Source organism: Microcaecilia unicolor, chromosome 8 (assembly GCF_901765095.1).
Source record: "Microcaecilia unicolor chromosome 8, aMicUni1.1, whole genome shotgun sequence".
NCBI lineage: Eukaryota > Metazoa > Chordata > Amphibia > Gymnophiona > Siphonopidae > Microcaecilia > Microcaecilia unicolor.
This window is the reverse complement of record NC_044038.1, coordinates 27309327-27331014: the sequence shown is the minus strand read 5'-3', so window position 1 is coordinate 27331014 and position 21688 is coordinate 27309327. Positions and strand designations below refer to the sequence as shown.

The window sequence follows — 21688 nt, the reverse complement described above, 5'->3', positions numbered from 1 at the left end:
TATTCAGGGGCGTAGCCAGACAACAGATTTTAGGTGGGCCTAGACAAGAAGTGGGTGGGCACCAGTGTTCTCCCCCCCCCCCCCCCCCCCCACCAAAAAAATATCTCAGCTGGTGGGAAAATGCTTCTTTCCACCTTGGCAGTCTGCAGTAGGCATGCGCTGAAAACTTAGCATGTGCAGGTGCCGGGATCATGGAGAGTAGCGTTTTTGTTACCATCAGGGGGAAGTCTTCAGCTGGTGGAGCTTGGGCTCCCCACCAGCTACCACTAAATGTGTGCTACTGTTGGGTGGGCCTGAGCCCTAAGTGGGTGGACCCCGGCCCACCCAGGCCCACCTGTGGCTACACCACTGCTTTTAATTATTCATGTTATTTACATGTATAGAGATCTCGTCTATTTCGAGGTTGATTGTTGTTTGATGATCTTATTTTATTTTTGTTTGATTGATTTCTTATGTATACAACAGTTATGAGTAGATCTTTGATATCATGTTTTGATCTGTTTTCAATTTAGGATTATGTGTCTTTTATATCTTCTTTATTGTTTTATTGATAGCTTATGCGTGTATGTTTTATTTATGTTCATGAGAGATGTGTTTGATTATTATGTTTTGAATTGTTTAAGAATTGTAACTTTGCTTTTATTATTGTCCATCTCAAACCCGACTGTTGGACAGAAAAGGAATATAAATACCAAATTAAAGGGCCATTTTATAAAGCTGCGTTAAATGCTAAAGTGCACGTAACAAAGCTTAAAAGGGCTTACCACAGGACGTGCTCAGGCATCCTGTGGTGAGTTTAGCATTAGCCAGTGCGTTTTTTCTAGCAAAAAAGGTGCCAGTACTCAAATGCCAGGCCACCCTTCAGGGATGGGGTGATCACTGAGGGACCCACCCACAATAGCCAGGCCCCCTGCAACCACAGAATCTATGACAAGGCAGAATTGGTGTGTAGAGCCTGAGCTCTTTCATTAAAACTTGGGGTCCATGGGTCAATTTTAGCAGACAATGGAAAAGGTGCCGGTACTCAGTACCCCCTCAAAAAAAGCCCTGGCATTAGCACATACCAACTGTGTGTAAAATAATTTGTAACATTTTTCCATGGAGGGGGTGTGTCAGGGAGTGGTGAGAGGGCATTTCTGTGATAATCAGCGCATATACATTACCATGCGCTAACTGATTAAGGCAGGGTTAGTTTGTGAGCCGCTACCACCTGCAAAATGGGTGGCAGTAAGTTTTCATGTGCTAATTTTTGTTAATGGATGCATGCTAATAGAAACATTAGTGCATGGCTATTAATTCGAAAAAATAGAAAATCATTCATTTCCCGGCTGCGGGGAAAAATGACTTTAGCATGTGGGAAAAACCCATGTAAGGATGTACTAAGGCCAACTTTTCCCGCAGCTTTGTAAAAGGACCCCTAAATAAGTAAGATTCCTGCATGGAGTTCTGATGAGTATCAACATATTAGCCTACCCCCCCCCCCCCTTCAATTAACTTAGATTTATTATGCTGGGAGTGATGACAAGAACTTCCAAACCCTATCACCTAGAAATTGAGTGAAAACCAGAGCGACAAGGAATCCTACTAATTGAGTTTATTTTCCTTGATAGTTTTACCTACATCAGGGGTAGGCAAACTAGGCCCACAAGCCAAACTTGGCCCATTGGTGCATAATTTATGGTCTGTTGAGTACCCCTGGTTTTCAATTGGCTCCATCCCACTGACACTTACCTTGCAGTCGCTCTGTTGATGTCATCACTCAGAGCCCAGAATGTCAACTTTTAATGATGTGTGAATATTGCTGCATCATTAAAGGTGGACATTCAGAGCACTGAGCGATGATGTTGGCAAAGTGATCATATTTATTTATTTAGCACATTTATACCAGTAGTGTACCAAGGGGGGGGGGTGGGGGCGGTCCGCCCTGGGTGCACGCCACTGGGGGGGTGCCGCGCGCCGGTCAGCGTCATTCGTTTCCATGCTCCCTCTGCCCCGGAACAGGAAGTAACCTGTTCCAGGGCAGAGGGAGCATGGAAACGAAAGACGCTGACCGGCGCGCGGCACCCCCCCAGCGGCGTGCACCCGGGGGTGAGGGGGTTCTTTTGCCGGGGTGGGGGGTGTCCTTTCACCGGGGTGGGGGTCACGCTGCACGGGGGGGTGCTGCACCCGGGGGGGGGGCGCATCGGCGATCCGCCCCGGGTGTCAGCGCCCCTAGGAACGCCACTGATTTATACCCCACATTTTCCTACTTAGTTGCAGGCTCAATGTGGCTTACACAATACCGTAGAGGCAGGCTCCGGTTCGGTAAAATACAAATACACAATATGGAGTAGAAGCAACACTTTTCCAAGTACTGCTGTATTTGTATCCTATAAAGACGTTCTGGGACACTGTATCTAGACACCAGATCATGCACACAGAATTAACTTATCCATTTACATTAGTTTTCTGTCATGGTTCAGAACTCAATACATCTTGGGTCAGTGCAGAGAATCTCTGGCTTCTGGGACGTTATATGGTTCATCTCCCACTGGAAGAAATAGAAAAGATCAATCTCACTGAGGTAAGCGACCAGGTAAAATTTCTAAACGTAGCTAATAACTTAAAATTCAGAAGCTTATTACTGTCTGCAGTTTAACCATGCCCCCTACGTTCTTCTAACTCTGACCCAAAATAACCAGTTAAATTTTGTTCAGACATACTGTAATTTAATTGGTTTGTGAGACGAGAAATTCTAGATATGTCTGGGTAGCTCAAAATTATCTGGACACATTTTTGAAGTTGACTTTCTGTAGTACAATCAAAGATATATATTTATTTATTATTATTTATTTAGATTTTGCTCACATGTTTTTCAGTAGTAGCGCAACATAGTAACATAGTAGATGACGGCAGAAAAAAGACCTGCACGGTCCATCCAGTCTGCCCAACAAGACAACTCATATGTGCTACATTTTGTGTATACCCTACCTTGATTTGTACCTGTGCTCTTCAGGGCACAGACCGTATAAGTCTGCCCAGTACTATCCCCGCCTCCCAACCACCAGCCCCGCCTCCCAACCACCGGCTCTGGCACAGACCGTATAAGTCTGCCCAGCACTATCCCCGCCTCCCAACCAACAGTCCCGCCTCCCAACACCGGCTCTGGCACAGACTGTACAAGTCTGCCTAGCACTATCCCCTCTTCTCAACCACCAGCCCCGCCTCCCAATCTCGACTAAGCTCCTGAGGATCCATTCCTTCTGCACAGGATTCCTTTATGCTTATCCCACACATGTTTGAATTCCGTTACCGTTTTCATTTCCAACACCTCCCGCGGGAGGGCATTCCAAGCATCCACTACATGTTCTCTCATTCTACCGCCTTCGCATCTCCTGAAAAGGTTTGTTTGCGGGAGGTGCGAAGGCGGTAGAACGAGAGGACATGACATGAGATTGAAGGGGGGGCAGACTCAAGAAAAATGTCAGGAAGTATTTTTTTCACGGAGAGAGTGGTGGATGCTTGGAATGCCCTCCTGTGGTAGTAGTAGTAGCTCAAGGTGAGTTACATTCAGGTACACTGGATATTTCACTGTCCCAGGTGGGATCACAATCTAAGTTTGTACCTGAGGTAATGGAGGGAAAAGTGACTTGCCCAAGATCACAAGGAGCAGCAGTGGGATTTGAACTGGCCATCTCTGGATTGCAAGACCAGGGCTCTAACCACTAGGCCACTCCTCCACTAGCAACATTCCATCTAGAATCTCAAATAGTAGCAACATTCCAGAATCTCAAAAAGTGGCAACATTCCATGTAGAATCTTCAATAGTAGCAACATTCCATATATTTATTTAGATTTTCCTCATACCTTTTTCAGTAGTAGCTGAAGGTGAGTTACATTCAGGTACTCTGGATATTTCTCTGTCCCAGGAGGGCTCACAATCTAAGTTTGTACCTGAAGCAATGGAGGGTTAAGTGACTTGCCCAAGATCACAGGGAGCAGCAGCAGGATTTGAACCGGCCACCTCTGGATTGCAAGACCGGTGCTCTAACCACTAGGCCACTCCTCCACTCCACTTTTTGTGGAGTGGTTTCTCTGTTCACAATCTAATCCCTCCTACTTACTAAGCCGCGCTAGTGGCTGCCGTGTGCTAATGCCAACACAGCCCATTCACTTAGTAAACAGGGGTGATAAATATTTTTTTTGTACCTGGGGCACTAAAGGATTAAGGGGGTCTTTTACTAAGCTACAGTAGCGTTTTTAGCTCACGGTAGAAATCAGCTGGCAGTAAACACCAAAACACCCATTATATTCCTATGAGCATCTCGGTGTTTACCGCCAGCTGATTTCTACTGTGAGCTACTGCGGTAAAAGACCCTCTAAGTGACTTGCTTAGGATCACAAGGAGTTGTAGTAGTAACTGAACCCAGTTCCCCAGGTTCTTAACCCATGGCATTAATCAGTAGGATACTCTTCCACTCCAAAGTGAACATTTGGAAGTAAATATCCTGTTTTCACTTTCTTTAAAATGTAAGGATGCGATTGGATTTTCTTACGGAATTATCATTATCCACTCGTGGTTTGCTGAAAATGTTTACAGTTCTTGAGTATTTGCAGGGGGAATTCGGGTTCCTTTTTCTTTGTGATTTCCTGTTTGGCCTTTGTGCCTTCACAGTTCTTTGATGCACTTTGTTGAAACAGTATCACCAGTCTGGGCTGGCTCAACCTTGAAGCAGAGCAGGTGGTCACCTATGGTGGCATCTTCTATGGGATGGCAGCTCCAGTCCAAGTAAAACAATAGGTCTTGGCCTCATAGACAAGGAGCGGCATTTTTAATGTAATAGTGTTTTTATTGATTAATGCATAAATGATACAATATCATGCCAATCCTTACAACTCCAGTAGTAAACATTTCAAACCTGTACTAATACATCTGAACTTCTATCATCAACATTTTTTATTTTCCCCCCTCCCTTTCCCTACCCCATCCCCCTCCCTTTCCTTTTTTGTAATATGTTTATTGACTGTATCCATTGTTGAAGAGAAAATCTGTACAGAATTATTGTCAAGAAAGCTTTACAGGAACCTTTGGACTGTATCAAACAGTAAAGGAGCGGCATTTTTAAAAAAACATGTTGAAGTCCAAAAAAAACCCATTCTGCTCATAACATTAAAAAAAAAAAGCCATTTTTGCACTGAAAATGGCCAAAATGAATAGCCATTTTCCAAAGTGAATTATCCAACTTTTGAATGACATAAGACCAGGGACATGAACATCTGTCTGGCAAAAATATGGCCACACAACAAACATCCCTGCAGAACAGAGGAGTAGCCTAGTGGTTAGTGCAGTGGACTGTAAGCCAAGGGACACAGGGTCAAGCCATATTATAACTCTTTGTTTTGTAAATGTGATCCTTTTAGGACCTGAAAAAATACCTAATCTACACCACTTCAATAGCCTTCAAGCTTTCAGGCGTCTTATATATTTAGGTACAGTAGATATTTTTCTATTTCTGGAAGGCTCAGAATTATTTTTTAAAAATCCATGGCGGAAAGGAGAGACAGGGGTGATATGATAGAGGCATTCAAATATTTGAAGGGTATTAATATACAAACAAACCTTTTCCAGAGACAGGAAAGCAGTAGAACTAGAGGGCATGAATTTAGGTTGCAGGGGGGCCGGTTCAGGAATAATGTCAGGAAGTGCTTTTTCACGGAGAGGGGTGGTAGATACCTGGAATGCCCTCCCACAGGAGGTGGTGGAGATGAAAACGATAATGGAGCTAATTGGCTCGTTACTCAATTAAATTGTGCGCACATATTGGGCATGCACCCAAATTTACATGTGCAGTTTTGAGTTCATTTTATAGAATTCGGAGGATGATGTCCAATTATATGATTTAACAGGATCATCTGGGAGAGGTGATCATGATTGCTGAGTAAAATCTCAAGCGCGCCTACAATTTAATTGAGGTGGATTCACAGCTGAAGGTTAAGCACAGGGCACCTAATACTCGTGTGGCTTTCGTGTTCTGTTATTGCTTTTGTGCTACATTGTATACATGTATGTATTTTAGATCATTTTGTTTCATCTACAGGCAGACTGTGAAATATCAAAATCTTGCTCAGGAATTCTAATAGAGTTTCCATAGGCACTGAATATGAAACCTCTAGTACTTCGGGGGGTTTTTTCCCTCTGTTACTACTTGTGTTTAAGTGGCCTGTTAATATTTTTCTGTCTGTATTAACAGATCCGACTGTTTATTAGCTATGACAATGCGACAAAGCAGTTGGACACAGTGTATGATATCACACCACAGCTAGCGAAAGCTTTTCTGGAAAGAATTGAGTCATCTGGATTCGACATGAGAAACATTTCAACCATCCACAGGCAAGAGCAAGATGGTTGGGGGAGGGGGGGTGGAAGGAGGAAAGGAGGCAGTTGTTAGTTTTGGGCAGGGGCGTAGCCAGACAACAGATTTTGGGTGGGCCTAGGCAAGAAGTAGGTGGGCACCAGGTGTTCTCCCCCCCCCCCAACCACCACCCAAAAATATCTCAGCTGGTGGGAAAACACTTCTTTCCGCCTTGGCAGTCTGCAGCAGGGATGCGCTGAAAACTGAGCATGCACAGGTGCCAGTATTGTGGAGAGCAGCGTTTTCGTTACCATCAGGAGGAAGTCTTGAGCTGGCTGAGCTTGGGATCCCCACCATCTACCGCTAAACGTGTGCTACTGTTGGGTGGGCCCGAGCCCTAAATGGGTAGGCCCTGGCCCACCCAGGCTCACCTGGGGAAGATGCTAGTTATCATGGGAACCAAGAGGCATCAACACTAACGCTGCCCACTGGATCCATATTCGTAAGACAGGGTTGATCCAGTCCTGGGTTTACGTCATCGTATGAAGAGATTGTAGTTCTCCCCCTTCCCTTTTTCTTTCTTTCCTATCGATGTTGCAGTGGCATAGCCACAGATGGGCCTGGGTGGGCCAGGGCCCACCCAACTAGGGCTCAGGCCCACCCAACAGTAGCACACATTTAGTGGTAGCTGCTGGGGATACCAAGTTCCGCCAGCTAAAGACTTCCCCCTGATGGTAAATAAAATGCTATTTTCCATGATACTGGCACCTGTGCATGCTCAGTTTTCAGCGCATCCCTGCTGCAGACTGCCAAGGCGGAAAGAAACATTTTCCCGTCATCTGAGATATTTTTTTGGTGGTGGTGGTGGGGGCAGGGAGAACACTTGGTGCTCACCCACTTCTTGCCTAGGCCCACCCAAAATCTGTTGTCTGGCTAAGCCCCTGCGATGCTGTAGTTCATCCCTTCCCTATTTCTGTTTTGTCTCCTCCCCTTTTTCTGTATTTTTTAGTCTTTAAGTCGCTCAGATACTATTTTGATAGGCATAAGTACATAAGTACATAAGTACATAAGTAGTGCCATACTGGGAAAGACCAAAGGTCCATCTAGCCCAGCATCCTGTCACCGACAGTGGCCAATCCAGGTCAAGGGCACCTGGCACGCTCCCCAAACGTAAAAACATTCCAGACAAGTTATACCTAAAAATGTGGAATTTTTCCAAGTCCATTTAATAGCGGTCTATGGACTTGTCCTTTAGGAATCTATCTAACCCCTTTTAAACTCCGTCAAGCTAACCGCCCGTACCACGTTCTCCGGCAACGAATTCCAGAGTCTAATTACACGTTGGGTGAAGAAAAATTTTCTCCGATTCGTTTTAAATTTACCACACTGTAGCTTCAACTCATGCCCTCTAGTCCTAGTATTTTTGGATAGCGTGAACAGTCGCTTCACATCCACCCGATCCATTCCACTCATTATTTTATACACTTCTATCATATCTCCCCTCAGCCGTCTCTTCTCCAAGCTGAAAAGCCCTAGCCTTCTCAGCCTCTCTTCATAGGAAAGTCGTCCCATCCCACTATCATTTTCGTCGCCCTTCGCTGTACCTTTTCCAATTCTACTATATCTTTTTTGAGATACGGAGACCAGTACTGAACACAATACTCCAGGTGCGGTCGCACCATGGAGCGATACAACGGCATTATAACATCCGCACACCTGGACTCCATACCCTTCCTAATAACACCCAACATTCTATTTGCTTTCCTAGCCGCAGCAGCACACTGAGCAGAAGGTTTCAGCGTATCATCGACGACGACACCCAGATCCCTTTCTTGATCCGTAACTCCTAACGCGGAACCTTGCAAGACGTAGCTATAATTCGGGTTCCTCTTACCCACATGCATCACTTTGCACTTGTCAACATTGAACTTCATCTGCCACTTGTACGCCCATTCTCCCAGTCTCGCAAGGTCCTCCTGTAATCGTTCACATTCCTCCTGCGACTTGACGACCCTGAATAATTTTGTGTCATCGGCGAATTTAATTACCTCACTAGTTATTCCCATCTCTAGGTCATTTATAAATACATTAAAAAGCAACGGACCCAGCACAGACCCCTGCGGGACCCCACTAACTACCCTCCTCTACTGAGAATACTGGCCACGCAATCCTACTCTCTGCTTCCTATCTTTCAACCAGTTCTTAATCCATAATAATACCCTACCTCCGATTCCATGACTCTGCAATTTCTTCAGGAGTCTTTCGTGCGGCACTTTGTCAAACGCCTTCTGAAAATCCAGATATACAATATCAACCGGCTCCCCATTGTCCACATGTTTGCTTACCCCCTCAAAAAAATGCATTAGATTGGTGAGGCAAGACTTCCCTTCACTAAATCCGTGCTGACTTTGTCTCATCAGTCCATGTTTTTGTATATGCTCTGCAATTTTATTCTTAATAATAGCCTCCACCATCTTGCCCGGCACCGACGTCAGACTCACCGGTCTATAATTTCCCGGATCTCCTCTGGAACCCTTCTTAAAAATCGGAGTAACATTGGCTACCCTCCAGTCTTCCGGTACTACACTCGATTTTAGGGACAGATTGCATATTTCTAACAGTAGCTCCGCAAGTTCATTTTTTAGTTCTATTAATACTCTGGGATGAATACCATCAGGTCCCGGTGATTTACTACTCTTCAGCTTGCTGAACTGACCCATTACATCCTCCAAGGTTACAGAGAATTTGTTTAGTTTCTCCGACTCCCCCGCTTCAAATATTCTTTCCGGCACCGGTGTCCCCCCCAAATCCTCCTCGGTGAAGACCGAAGCAAAGAATTCATTTAATTTCTCCGCTACGGCTTTGTCCTCCTTGATCGCCCCTTTAACACCATTTTCGTCCAGCGGCCCAACCGACTCTTTGGTTGGGCAGTATAGTAAATCCCTAATGAACCTTGAAGTCTAGAAACTCCCAGTGGAATCTGGTATTTCCACTGACTGCTACTGCTGTGTGCTTACAAGAGCATCACTCCTCCTGTTCCAGGTGTTCAATGAGGATGCCAACTGGATCCAGATTGGCAGGACAGGGTTGATCCAGTCCTGGGTTTACCCCAGTACAATGCTGGGGGACTTGTAGTCTTGCTTTTCTTCGGGAATGCAAGCAATGGGGTAAACCCAGAACTGGATCAACCCTGTTCTTTGAATCTGGATCCAGATGGCAGACTTCCACAGAACATGAACTGGGTAACGCCAAAGATGTTTAGGTTCCTAGTTGTAGAGTGAAGGACGTTTCTGCTGGACTCTTTCCCCCTGGACTCCTTTAAGACAGTCCATTTGCTTAGAATTCTAAAGTGATACTAAGGATATTCTTTTATTGATTTAAAGGCTAACAGTCCCTTCTTGCGGTACCACTCTCCCTACGCCCCCTCTCGAGTACTCCGTTCTGTGGATAAATCTCTCTTGTCTGTCCCCTTCACCTCTACTGCTAACTCCAGACTCCATTCCTTTTATCTCGCCGCACCTCACGCCTGGAATAGACTTCCCGAGCCTGTACGTCTAGCCCCGTCTCTTGCCGTTTTCAAATCCAGGCTAAAGCCTACCTCTTTAACTCTGTTTTTTACTCCTAACCACTACTCCCTTGCCCTATACTCTTCTATCCCCTCCTTTTTAATTCCCCTAGCTCTTACTTGTTCTGTCTGTTTACCTGTCCAATTTAGATTGTATGCTCTTTGAGCAGGGACTGTCTTTTCGTGTATGGTGTACAGCGCTGCGTATGCCTTGTAGCGCTATAGAAGTGATAAGTAGTAGTAGTACCATGAGCTTCATTCATAGGTTCTCAGACAGGGGCCACAAACCATGAGCTCTCTGGACCTGGAAGGTGTAGACTCAGAGTTTGGCCTAAAAGTGTTTCTGGGAGGCAGAGTCCTGGCCTGAGACTTGCACCCAGATCTCCCAAATGGAGCTGAGCTACTGGGCCAGCTCAGTACTGAGTCTTTCTAAAAACATACTTTACCCTTATACACAGACCTGCCAAGTTATCCAGTTCCAGGAGGGAGATTTTAGGCCAGTTCTGAATTTCAGATGCTCCGTCTTGATACATTATAGGACTCACAGCAGTGATTTCAATGGGTTAAATCAGGAACTGCAAATACTGCACTATCTTGGGATTTAAGTTCAAAACCTGGACTGGAGCAAAGGTCTCCTTCCTGGATCTGGCTAACTTGGCAGATCTACGTGCATCTAGCATCAGAAATCAATTTCGCCCCAGTATCATGGAGAAACTAAACCAGCGTTCCTGATACATTAATGATCAAATGTTCTGCGATCCCTGGAAGGGGGCATTTGGATTTAGTGCACACCTTTTTCAGTTGTAGCTCAAAGCCAGTTACATTCAGGTACAGGGCTTACAATTTAAAATGGCAATTCTATAACTAGTTGCTTATATTTCAACACCAACTGTGAATACTGACATTTATTATTTTTATTTTATTTATTTATTTGTTGCATTTGTATCCCACATTTTCCCACCTTTTTGCAGGCTCAACATGGCTTACATGGTACCGTAATCGGCGTTAACCGATTTCGGTATGAACAAATACAAGTTGCGATTAATATCAAGGTGATATCATGGTAGAGTGAGACACAGGAGCCAACTTTTCAAAATTATTGGGGGGTGCTAAACCCAATGAAAATAACCGCTCCCTGAGCACATACAAGGAATTTTCTCAATACTGGGGGTGCTCAAGTACCCACAGCACCCACAGAGTCGGCTCCAATGGAGTGAGATACATGTATGCAGGGGCGTAGCCAGACACCCAATTTTGGGTGGGCCTGGGCCCAAGATGGGTGGGCAGAAGAACCCCACCCCAACCCGTAGGTGATTTGGTCTCTCCTCTCGCCTGCATGCCATATGGAGGCATATTTTCAAAGCACTTAGCCTCCCAAAGTTCCATACGTTTCTATGGAACTTTGGGAGGCTAAGTGCTTTGAAAATAAGCCCCATGGTCTCTCAAATATCCCCCCTCTCCTGCACACCTTTTAAATTTCAGATTCAGGAGCAACTAATACACAGTACTCATGTTGGCCCCACATCCTTCCCACTGATGCAGCTTCCTGTTTCTGCATAGGTGGGAATAAGTCAGAGGGGAAGGCTTTGGGGCCAGTGTGAGCAGTATGTATCAGTCGCTGCTTCCTGCAGGCGAAGATCTACTATTTATAAGGTATGCAGGAGGGACAGTTGTTGGGAGTTTTCAGCTTGGGAATCTCTGCCAGCCACATCATAGGTGTGCTGCTACTGGTGGCCCTGAGCTCAAAGTGGGTGGGCCCGGGCCCACCCAAGCCCACCCTTGGCTACGCCACTGCATGTATGGTAAAGACAATTGGGGGGAACTTAGAGAGGGAAAGGAAGAGGTAGGATATGCCCGTTACGATCTTTGGTTAAGTTGTGTCGCAGATGTCCAGGTTTTTTATGTTGGGTCGATGGGGTATGCCCTTCTGAACAGTTCTGTTTTTAGTGCTTTCCAGAAATTCATGGCAAATAAGTGTACACTTACTCACTAAAATGCCATTTGGGCACTTTAGTGATATTCTTCAAATGGCATTAGTGTGTATTTGTGAAGGGAAAGCACCAGGGAAGGGTGTGTCTGCAGAGTCTGTTAAATAAGTGGAGCAGAAGGCTACAGGACCTGTGGTCTCATGTCCTGGACAGGTTGGGTCTGCTGGTCTGCTTTTATGAGGACTTGGAGCAGATGGATGCGAACACAGCAAGAGCTTTACTGCACCAGATGATCAAATGCAACCAACTGAGAGGCTTCCACGCTGTGTTTCAGAAGGTGAGTGCACACGACAGACACTCCATCCCTCCTCATCCATAAAATGCAATGAAGAGGCAAGATAAATGTATTTATTTATTCATTCATTCTTATATGTCACATTTATCCAAAACAAGTTTCAGTTCAATGTGGCTTACAGGTAACAATAATGTAATAAATTGCATGTTTATTAATTATTTGCTGTTCCACCCGTGGGTCTTACACAGTGCTGTAGCGAGGGCTAATGACACCCGGGGCGGGTCGCCGCTGCGCACCCCCCCCACCCAGGTGCAGCACGGCGCGACCCCCCCCTGCGGCGCACCCCCCCCTCCGGAGCGAACCCCCCCTCCCAGACCGCTTTCTTACCTGCGGGAGGGCCGATCTGCCCCGAGTGCACGTCACTCGGAGCTGCGTCGGCCCTGCTGGTTCCCTGCTCTCTCTGCCCCAGAACAGGAAGTAACCTGTTCCGGGGCAGAGGGAGCAGGGAACCAGCGGGGCTGGCATCCCCCCGAGCGCGTACACCCTGGGTGGACTGCCCCTCCCCCCCTTCCTACGCCACTGGTCTTACGATCTATTCACAAAGCCAGTAGAAGAAACTGTAGAAAAGAAAATGGAAGAAATTACAATGTAGCAACAAGAAGAATAAGAGAAGACAGAAAAAGAGTAGTATTACATGAGCCTTTTAAGCCTTTCATACATGTGGAGGGGCATTTTCGAAAGGATGCCCGAGTCAGAATAGAAACGTCCATGTCACATATATTTTTGAACAGGAAATACGTCGATTTCCTGTTTGAAAATATGCAAGATGGATGTCCATGGGCTGGAGACATCTAGATGAACATCCATTTTACAAACTGGAATGTCCAAATTATGAAGGGGGGGGGACAGGGGCAGGGCCGTGCCTAGGGTCTCTGGTGCCCCCCTGCAGACTATCGGTTGCCCCCCCCCCCCCGTCCAGCAGAGCAGGAACAGAAGGGAGCAGGCAAGTAAGCCGGACCTCAGGAAAAAATAGCACTGTATGTATCCCTCATTAATAAGTCTCTGACTCTAAAGTTTAGCAATTTCATTAAAGCAAAATGTATTTTCACATATCACATCCTATCCAAGGAGAATGTTTTATATATGTCACCCGTCTGTGGTAAAACTTCACACAGTATCAAAATACCTCTAATATGTAGTCGTGCCAGCCGAGGAAACTAACTGTGCTCAGCTCACAAGAGACGGAGTGAACATAAAATAAAACGTCATCCTTAAAAGATAATATCGGATGAATGCATGAAGGTGAATATGAATTCCTGTGAATGGAATCAGTTTGATTTACAATAAATCCAGATACTACTCCCTCATATATATAACAAAAAATTAAATGGAATTATTTGACTGTACTGGTAAACAGAAAGAAATACTCTATTGCATTCTAATCTCCTTTGCACCAAAGGATATAATTCAGATCAAACATTTATCTCTGATCAACTATCTCAGATCAAATATTTATTTCAGATCAAATATTAAGGTTTCCTTGCTTACAGTCACTTAAATCTACCTAGCCTTTATATAGCTTATAGGATTTAAACACTCTTAACTGAAATTCACCCTTTTCTATTCTTCATAAACTTCAAGTAATCCTGAAATATTCAGATCCTTTCTCACTAGAGAAACTTCAATCGCCACCAATCTCTTTTCACTTATATTTTCTCATTTACCACAATCAGGCACTCTTTTATAACTTCAGTCAACAAACACAGGAAGTCACAGCTGGATGTCTCTCTTGGCAAAGGACAGCTCTCACTCTGTTCATTTCCCCGGGCAGATTTCTTAACAGAAGCTGATCATCCAATCAGAGAGCTCTATTTGAATGCAGATTAACATACAGACACTCATGGGAATGTTTAGTGAAAAACACCGGACTAATTTGCATATGATTTAAAGAAATCTGAGCATATGACAACCAAGTACAGACTCCCAGCATCTGAATTCTGCAATTAGATTTAAGGCAAATACTTTTAAAACTTATTTTTAGCACTTTTAAAATTTCAGGTTCTCTTTAATTTGAATGCTGTTTCACGCTCTGAAACTCACCCTGACTGAGGAGCTAGCCCCAAACCGAAGCATAAATAGCAATCTGGTTGTATTCTCCCATAACTTGAAGAGCGTGCCTGCCTCAATTAATACTGCTCCTTTGCATGAAAAGGGGAGGGCAGGGAGATAGGAGAATCACAAGTTCAGGTGAAAGATTTTGCAAGTGAGCAGACAGACGCGGCAGGGCAGTGGGCCATGGATATTTGTATGGCAGCATTCTTAGAAAATGGCCACACAGAAGGGACCCAGGATCAAATTCCACTTTAATTCTTTTATTTTGTAAATTGTGAACCCTACAGGAACAGAAAAATACCTACTGTACTTGAATGTACACCACTTCAAAAGCCTTCAGGCTTGCAGGTGGCTTATATATTTTGGTAAAGTAAGCATTAAAAAAAAAGAATATTAAAAGAGTGAAAGTAGGATTTAAACCTGGGTTCCACTGCACTAACCACTGGGCTACTCCACAGACTTGCTTCTTGTTTTGTTAAGAATGCCCATAACACCTGAAGCTGTCATTGGAGCCTGGTATCCCCTTTCAGTTTCACTTTCAGGGAAGAGGGAGGGGGACAGCAACCACTGGGGGTTTAAGAAAGTGTCATGCCAGTGTTGCCAAATGGGAGGTTTTCTCGCCCAATTAGATGGGTTTCTGCGACCGGTTGCGGGAAATTTTTGATGGCTGCGGGAAATTGGGCGGCTTTTTCATGGCCACGTTGCAGGTTTGGGCGCTTTTCCGGCGGGGCTTCTATTGGTCCAATTTGGTCCAATAGAAGCCCTGTGGAGGCGGTGTTAATGACATCAGAGGCGGGGGTCTGAGGTGGGGTTATGACATCAGAGGTGGGTCAATGACATCGGAGGCGGGGGTTGATGATGTCAGGGCGGGGTTAATGACTTCAGGGCGGGGTTAATCATATCAGAGGCGGGGTTTGACTATGTGCAGTTTGGGGCTGGTTTGGGAGGGGAAATTGTTTCCAATCTGGCAAACCTGCCTTCAGTGGACAGCTGCTCAATCAGAGCACCTTTTTGTATCCTGAACATTCCTGAAACAGGTCTAAGAATGTCCTTCTTTTTAGACTTGGACATGTGCTTCCCCTTTGGTAATGGCTGTTGGATGTCCTGATTTTGAGCCCTCTCTAGTCCTGCCCAAAACACACCCACAACACGCCCCCTTGCTATTTGGACCTACAGCAATGTCAGATGCCCAAATCCTGCCTTTGCAAAATTGAGATTTGGACGTTTCAAGCATATGCATATCTGTTTCAGTATTTTGGGATGTCCACAGTGGCATTCCTGGCCTGGATGGCACCCGGGGCGGAGCGCCGATGCGCGCCCCCCCCCCCCGCTAAATTACACCTTCCCCCCCTCCGGCAAAATGACACCCCCCCCGGGTGCACGCCACTGGGGGGGGGGGGTGCCGCGGCACGCCCGCCTGCTCCGAGTTCGCTAAACTTCACTTCGCTGCAGCTCCCTCTGCCCCGGAACAGGAAGTAACCTGTTCCGGGGCAGAGGGAGCTGCAGCGAACGAGTGACGAAGTTTAGTGAACTCGGAGCAGGCGCGCGCCGCGGCATCCCCCAGCGGCGTGCACCCGGGGCAGACCGCCCCCCCCCCTTGGTGCACCACTGGATGTCCATGTGCTTTGAAAATAAGCACCACAGTGTACCTGCACAACAGGCCAACGTGCTTTCACTGTGTACGCACAGACTTTTGCACGTGCTTTTTCTGCAGGTACTTTTTACCATGGAAATAGCATAGGCAGAGCTCAAAGTGGAATCTGCTTGCAGTATTTTATTTCCTTTGAGCTAAACACACCTGTGGTTGCATCTTCTCTAAATGCGACTAAACGTGTGAGCTTACGAAACAGTTCGCTTTTTTCTAGCTGTAGTGAGGAAGGGCAAGTTTTGGGTGACCAATTTTACGTGCATAAATCACTCCATACATACATCATGGCTTTAAAATTTGTCTGAATGACTAACAGGACTACAGTCTTTCATTCCCACCAAAAGACGGAGAGAGTTGTATCATTAGTAATTCTCCAGTGTGTCTGAGACTGTAAAACTGGCAATTCAGTAAAGTGGCCTCAAAATCATTTGACTTTTTAATTTTGGATTAAAAATGATATACAGGTGTTTAAATAACATGATATAAGGTTGGGACAGAAAGACTCACGTTGCACGTCTGCAATCCTTCCTTCCCCTCACCTTTCTCAGTCTGGTTAAGTGTGTAACTCTTGTGCATTTTCTCAGTGCAGCTCAAGTCCCAGCTTCTGGCCATCGCCATGTTTAACCAGACCTTGAATGAGACCTTTGGATCCCTCTCTGATGCAGTTGTCCAGCTGAGCTCCCACCAGCTACAGTTCTTGTCGCCAGACGCAGTGCAGAATGCTATCACTACCCTACAGCAAGTCTCGGGCTGGACTAGGAGCCAAGTGATAATCTTAGCAGGAAAATACCTCGATTCTGAAAAGGTTGGCATAGATATTCTGTTGTAAGGAATAAAGTCTGCTCAAGACTAACCTGCACCGGGCACTCTGTAGGTGCCAGGGGTATTTGGAAACCGGTGTCAAACAAAAGCATCCTGTAGAAAGAACTGATATTATGAAACCAATACCTCTTACCTGGCCTGTGCTCATTCTTCTTCTCTCTGCTTCATTCTCCCTTTCACCTTTTCATCATATCACTTCCTTTTATTCTTGCTATTTCCCCTTTCTTTAACTGCAGGGACCCAGGAACTCTATGGGTCCTGGAGAAAACAGGATTCTGTGCATTTGCGATTAATCTTATTGGTCAACACGTGGGTTGTCCAGAAATGTTGTGTGTGCACTTGTGAACCCACATAAGTCCCTTCAGATGTTCCATACAAAGGACCTCTGTGGGCTTGACATGGGGGAAGCCACTGCTTGCTCTGGGATTGGTAGCATAGAATGTTGCTACTATCTGGGATTCTGAATGGAATCTTGCTACTCTTTGGGGTTTTACATGGAATGTTGCTACTATTTGGGATTCTGAATGGAATCTTGCTACTCTTTGGGGTTCTACATGGAATGTTGTTACTATCTGGGATTCTGAATTGAATCTTGCTACTCTTTGGGGTTCAACATGGAATGTTGCTACTATTTGAGATTCTGAATGGAATCTTGCTACTCTTTGGGGTTCTACATGGAAACTTGCTACTAATTGGGTTTCTGCCAGATACTTGTTTACCTGGATTGGAAGGAGGATACTGGGCTAGATGGACCATTGGTCTGACCCAGTATGGCTATCCTTATGTTCTTATGTATGTTTATTTGGATATCAGCTCAACTCTTTGGACAACCCTTACCTTGGCCCTATGAAAGGTTTCTTAGCCTGCAGAGGATTCTGTTCCCTTTCCTCAAGGTCTGACACACTCTGCTCTTATATTCTGTTTAACAGTGTCCTCTTTCCTTAAGGATTGTCCACTGTTTGAAACAGGATGCTGGGCTTGATGGACCTTTGGTCTGGTCCCAGTACGGTGATACTTCCAGTATGTACTTAGGTCTCTTATTTCAGTCATTCTTCCTTTTTTTCTTTATTCTTTTTTCATCTCCCCTCATGCTCCCTATCTTCTCTGTTTTATGTTTATGTCATGTGTTATGTTTGCAGTTCCCTTTGATAGAAAACCATTAATTAATCTGAGCGAGCTCTGCACAGAAACGTTGCAGTTGTGCTTTAGATGGGATTGTCATTACATTTCTGGATTCGTTGCACTGACTCACATTATGTACGCTTCTCTGGCAGGTTTTGTCCTTTTACAATATACGTCAAATGGGTGAATTAGTGTCAGGAATTGGCGCGCGATCATTCTACAACATGAGCCCCAAAGAACTCTCCCAGGTTGTTAAAGGTGCCTTGTTCCAGTATGCAATGGATTTATCGCCTGCACAGAAGCAAGGTATCCTTAGTAAGGTAAATATTAACTCTCACGTCATTTCTCTTTGTTATTTTTTAGGTTTAGTCCATGTCTTCTCATTGGTAGCTCAAAATGAGTTATGTTCAAGGACAGTACATAAGTACATAAGTAATGCCATACTGGGAAAAGACCAATGGCCTATCAAGCCCAGCATCCTGTCCCTGACAGCAGCCAATCCAGGCCAAGGGCACCTGGCAGCCTCCCAAACGTACAAACATTCTATACATGTTATTCCCGAAATTGTGGATTTTTCCCAAGTCCATTTAGTAGTGGTCTATGGACTTGTCCTTTAGGAAACCGTCCAAACCCTTTTAAAACTCTGCCAAGCTAACCGCCTTCACCACGTTCTCCGGCAACGAATTCTAGGTTTAATTATGCATTGGGTGAAGAAATATTTTCTCTGATTTGTTTTAAATGTACTACACTGTAGTTTCATCGCATGCCCCCTAGTCCTACTATTTTTGGAAAGCGTGAACAGACGTATTTCTTTGTTCCTGGAGGGTTTGCAATCTAAGGGGCCATTTTACTAAGCAGCACTAGGAAATGGGCGTAGTGCGTTCTTACACAGGTCTTTCTCACGTGCTAAGCCCATTTCTAGCAGTGCTGTAAATTTGGCCTATTTCTGTATATCTTTTTCTGGCCGCGGTCTAATGTTAGCATTAGACCATTAAAAACAAATCAACTCAGGAGCACTTAGGGGTCCTTTTACTAAGGCTTGTAGGCGCCTACATGTGTTCAACTTGCATCAAAGTAGAACTACCATCCGGCTACCGCATGCCCCGAGTGATAATTCTATTTTTGATGGGCATCCAAAATGCACAGCAGAAAATGTTTCTATTTTCTACGTGTGGTGCTAACTGGGAGGTAATCGGCAGTGAACATGCACTGACAATTACCACCTGGTTAACTTGTGAGACCTTACTGCTAAGTCAATGGGTAACAGTAAGGTCTCAGGCCCAAAATGGACGCACGCTCGTTTTAATTTTGCTACACGTCCATTTTCGGACACAAAAAGGCCTTTTTTGCAGGTGCACTGAAAAATGGGCCTACGCGCATCCAATAAACAAGCCTACACCAGCGCAGCCCATTTTTCGGCACGCCTTAGTAAAAGGACCCCTTACCGCCTCCTATTTAGGAGGCGGTAAGGGTTAACACATTAGCGTGACAGTAATGTCAGTGTTCCAGCTGATTATTGCATCCACTCCCATTCTCTGCCCCTGAAATGCTCTCTCAAAAAAACACACAAAACAACAGCACGCAATTATCGCACACGGATGGCAAAACTAACACAGAACGCTTTAGCACATCCTGCATTAGGTCATTTTTACTGCATTAGAGGCGGGTTAGCGCTAATGCAGCTTAGCAAAAGAGCCCCTAAGTTTGTATCTGGGGTGATGAAGAGCAAAGTGACTGTTGAAATCACAAGGGGCATCAGAAGAGGTTTCCCTGGTTCTCAGCCTGTTGCTCTACCTGCAAGGGGTACTTAAAAATCTGACTATGGTTTTTGAGTAAAAGGGAGTTGGGTCCATGATATCGGTCTGATCTTTTGATATTATTGAGGGCTGAGAAACTTGTACTGTACCTTCGTGAAGGTACTAGTCTTCAGGGAGCATTTTCAATGAAGGCACCCTATTTTTGGAATCAGTTACCCAAATTAATTTAGGAGCATTCTGCTTAATTACATTTCCGTTGGCTGTGGGAACAAATGTACAGAGAGTTAGATTGTCTTATTGGTTATATCACCTCCAATTTGGCAATAGCCTATCTGTGCATTGTAAGCCACTTTGAGCCTGCAAAACTGGGGGAAACGTGGGGTATAAATGTACAAATAAATAATAAATATACTTTGGTAATTTTGTATACGTTTTAAAATTGTATTTATAAATTGCTTTGAGGGTTTTCCTTGAGGTGATTAATAAGTCAATATGAATAAATAAAACTACTTCTCACAAGAGACAACATAATTATAAAGCATGAGCTAAACCCTGAGCAGTATGGAAGACCCAGAGAACAGAGGTGAACATCTTGATACAGATGTAGGAATTATGACAATCCATAGAGTGACCTCAGGTATGTCCCCGTCTTACAGCCCACATAACTGCAGGGACATAGTAAGAGAAGAGTCACATTCTTTCTCTCCATTTGCCAGAATAAGGTTTCTTGTGGCTTTATTCTTTGATAGATACTTGAGTCTGGTGATCTTTCCTCAGCAGTAACCGACATGCAAGGAACATTCTTCAAAGAGGTGTCTCTAGCAAATCTATTAAAGGCAAGAGACTTGATATTCCGTGCTAAAAGAGAAAGAAATGAGGAAAGTCAGGTAAGGGGGGTCACTTCTCACTGTTTCTTCTTTTGTGCATCAGGAGTTGGTTGTAGTTTAGACTTGGAGCAGAAATTTCATTTGATTGTTGCATGACTCTACATCTTGAATCGTTGGGCAAAACTTCGAGATCACCTGTCTACCATAGCATGTGAACTTGTTTGTTTGTTAAGATTTGATATACTCCTTATCAATAGATAACACAGCAAAAAAAATAACATACCCAAAGAAACCAATGAAAAACCGAAGATGAAGACCACAAAATCGGACATTGATAAAGTGGGAGATCCTTCAGGCAGCCGAGCTAATGTGGTTGGCAGCTGGAATATACTGGGTCTTACGCAGGGTAGACCAGAATAACTAGGCAGACTGGATGGGGTTATTGGTTGTTTTCTCCCCTCATCTACTATGCCATTGTGTTACCTTCTAGTCCTGTTCAATGTGTGACCCCTGTAGAGACGGGAGGCAGAAAAGAGAGGCCAGGGTTGCGATCCTCTGATAAATGTACAGGCAGCCTGAAAGGATCTATGGACTTTATGAAAGCCTGTTTAGGAGCTATTGTTCATATAGCCCCAAAATATATGGATTGACAATCCTGGTGGTGATATAATTGTGTGGTCACTGCTGAATTGCAGTATTAGGTACAGTTCTTTTAGTCAAAACCAGTGGTTCCCAAACCTAGTCCTGGAGGCACCCCAGCCAGTCAGGTTTTCAGGATATCTGCAATGAATATTCATGAGAGAGATTTGCATGCACTGCCTCCACTGCATGCAAATCTCTCTCATGAATATTCATTGTGGATGTCCTAAAAACTTGACTGGCTGGGATGCCACCAGGACCAGGTTTGGGAACCATTGGTCAAAACCTTCTTGGGCCTATTGCAAGGTTTTCAACCTCCCAGACAGTTCTTGGTAGAACTATGATAAGGAATTCCAGGAGTTTGAGGAGTTAAAAATAAAAATCCACAATTGTAGCCGCATTACTGGAAGAAGTGATCTATAAAATGAAACAAAGGGGGTCAATATTCAGAGTGAAATCGTGCTCAGCAGGCTGTCTGCAAATATTCAGTAGTATGTAACCTAACCGGGCAAGTTGGACTGCTCAAAAGGTTGTCCTAATTTTGCCTGGTTAGATACATGGGGTACAGTACTGAATATTGGCTACACCCACCATGTATCTTCTGGGTGCTGCCGCTCACCCGAATATTCAGTTTAGAGCCT

At 44.8% G+C, this 21688-nt stretch overlaps 1 protein-coding gene across 1 annotated transcript in view; it reads left to right on the top strand.

The window, feature by feature from the left end:
* OTOA (otoancorin) overlaps nucleotides 1–21688 on the top strand; it is a 95284-nt gene that overhangs the window by 22232 nt on the left and 51364 nt on the right. Inside the window, 7 exon segments of the mRNA XM_030212064.1 lie at nucleotides 2463–2563; nucleotides 6231–6370; nucleotides 12039–12162; nucleotides 16470–16685; nucleotides 17977–18144; nucleotides 20331–20428; nucleotides 20430–20468. Of these exon segments, the coding sequence (XP_030067924.1) occupies nucleotides 2463–2563; nucleotides 6231–6370; nucleotides 12039–12162; nucleotides 16470–16685; nucleotides 17977–18144; nucleotides 20331–20428; nucleotides 20430–20468 (886 nt within the window).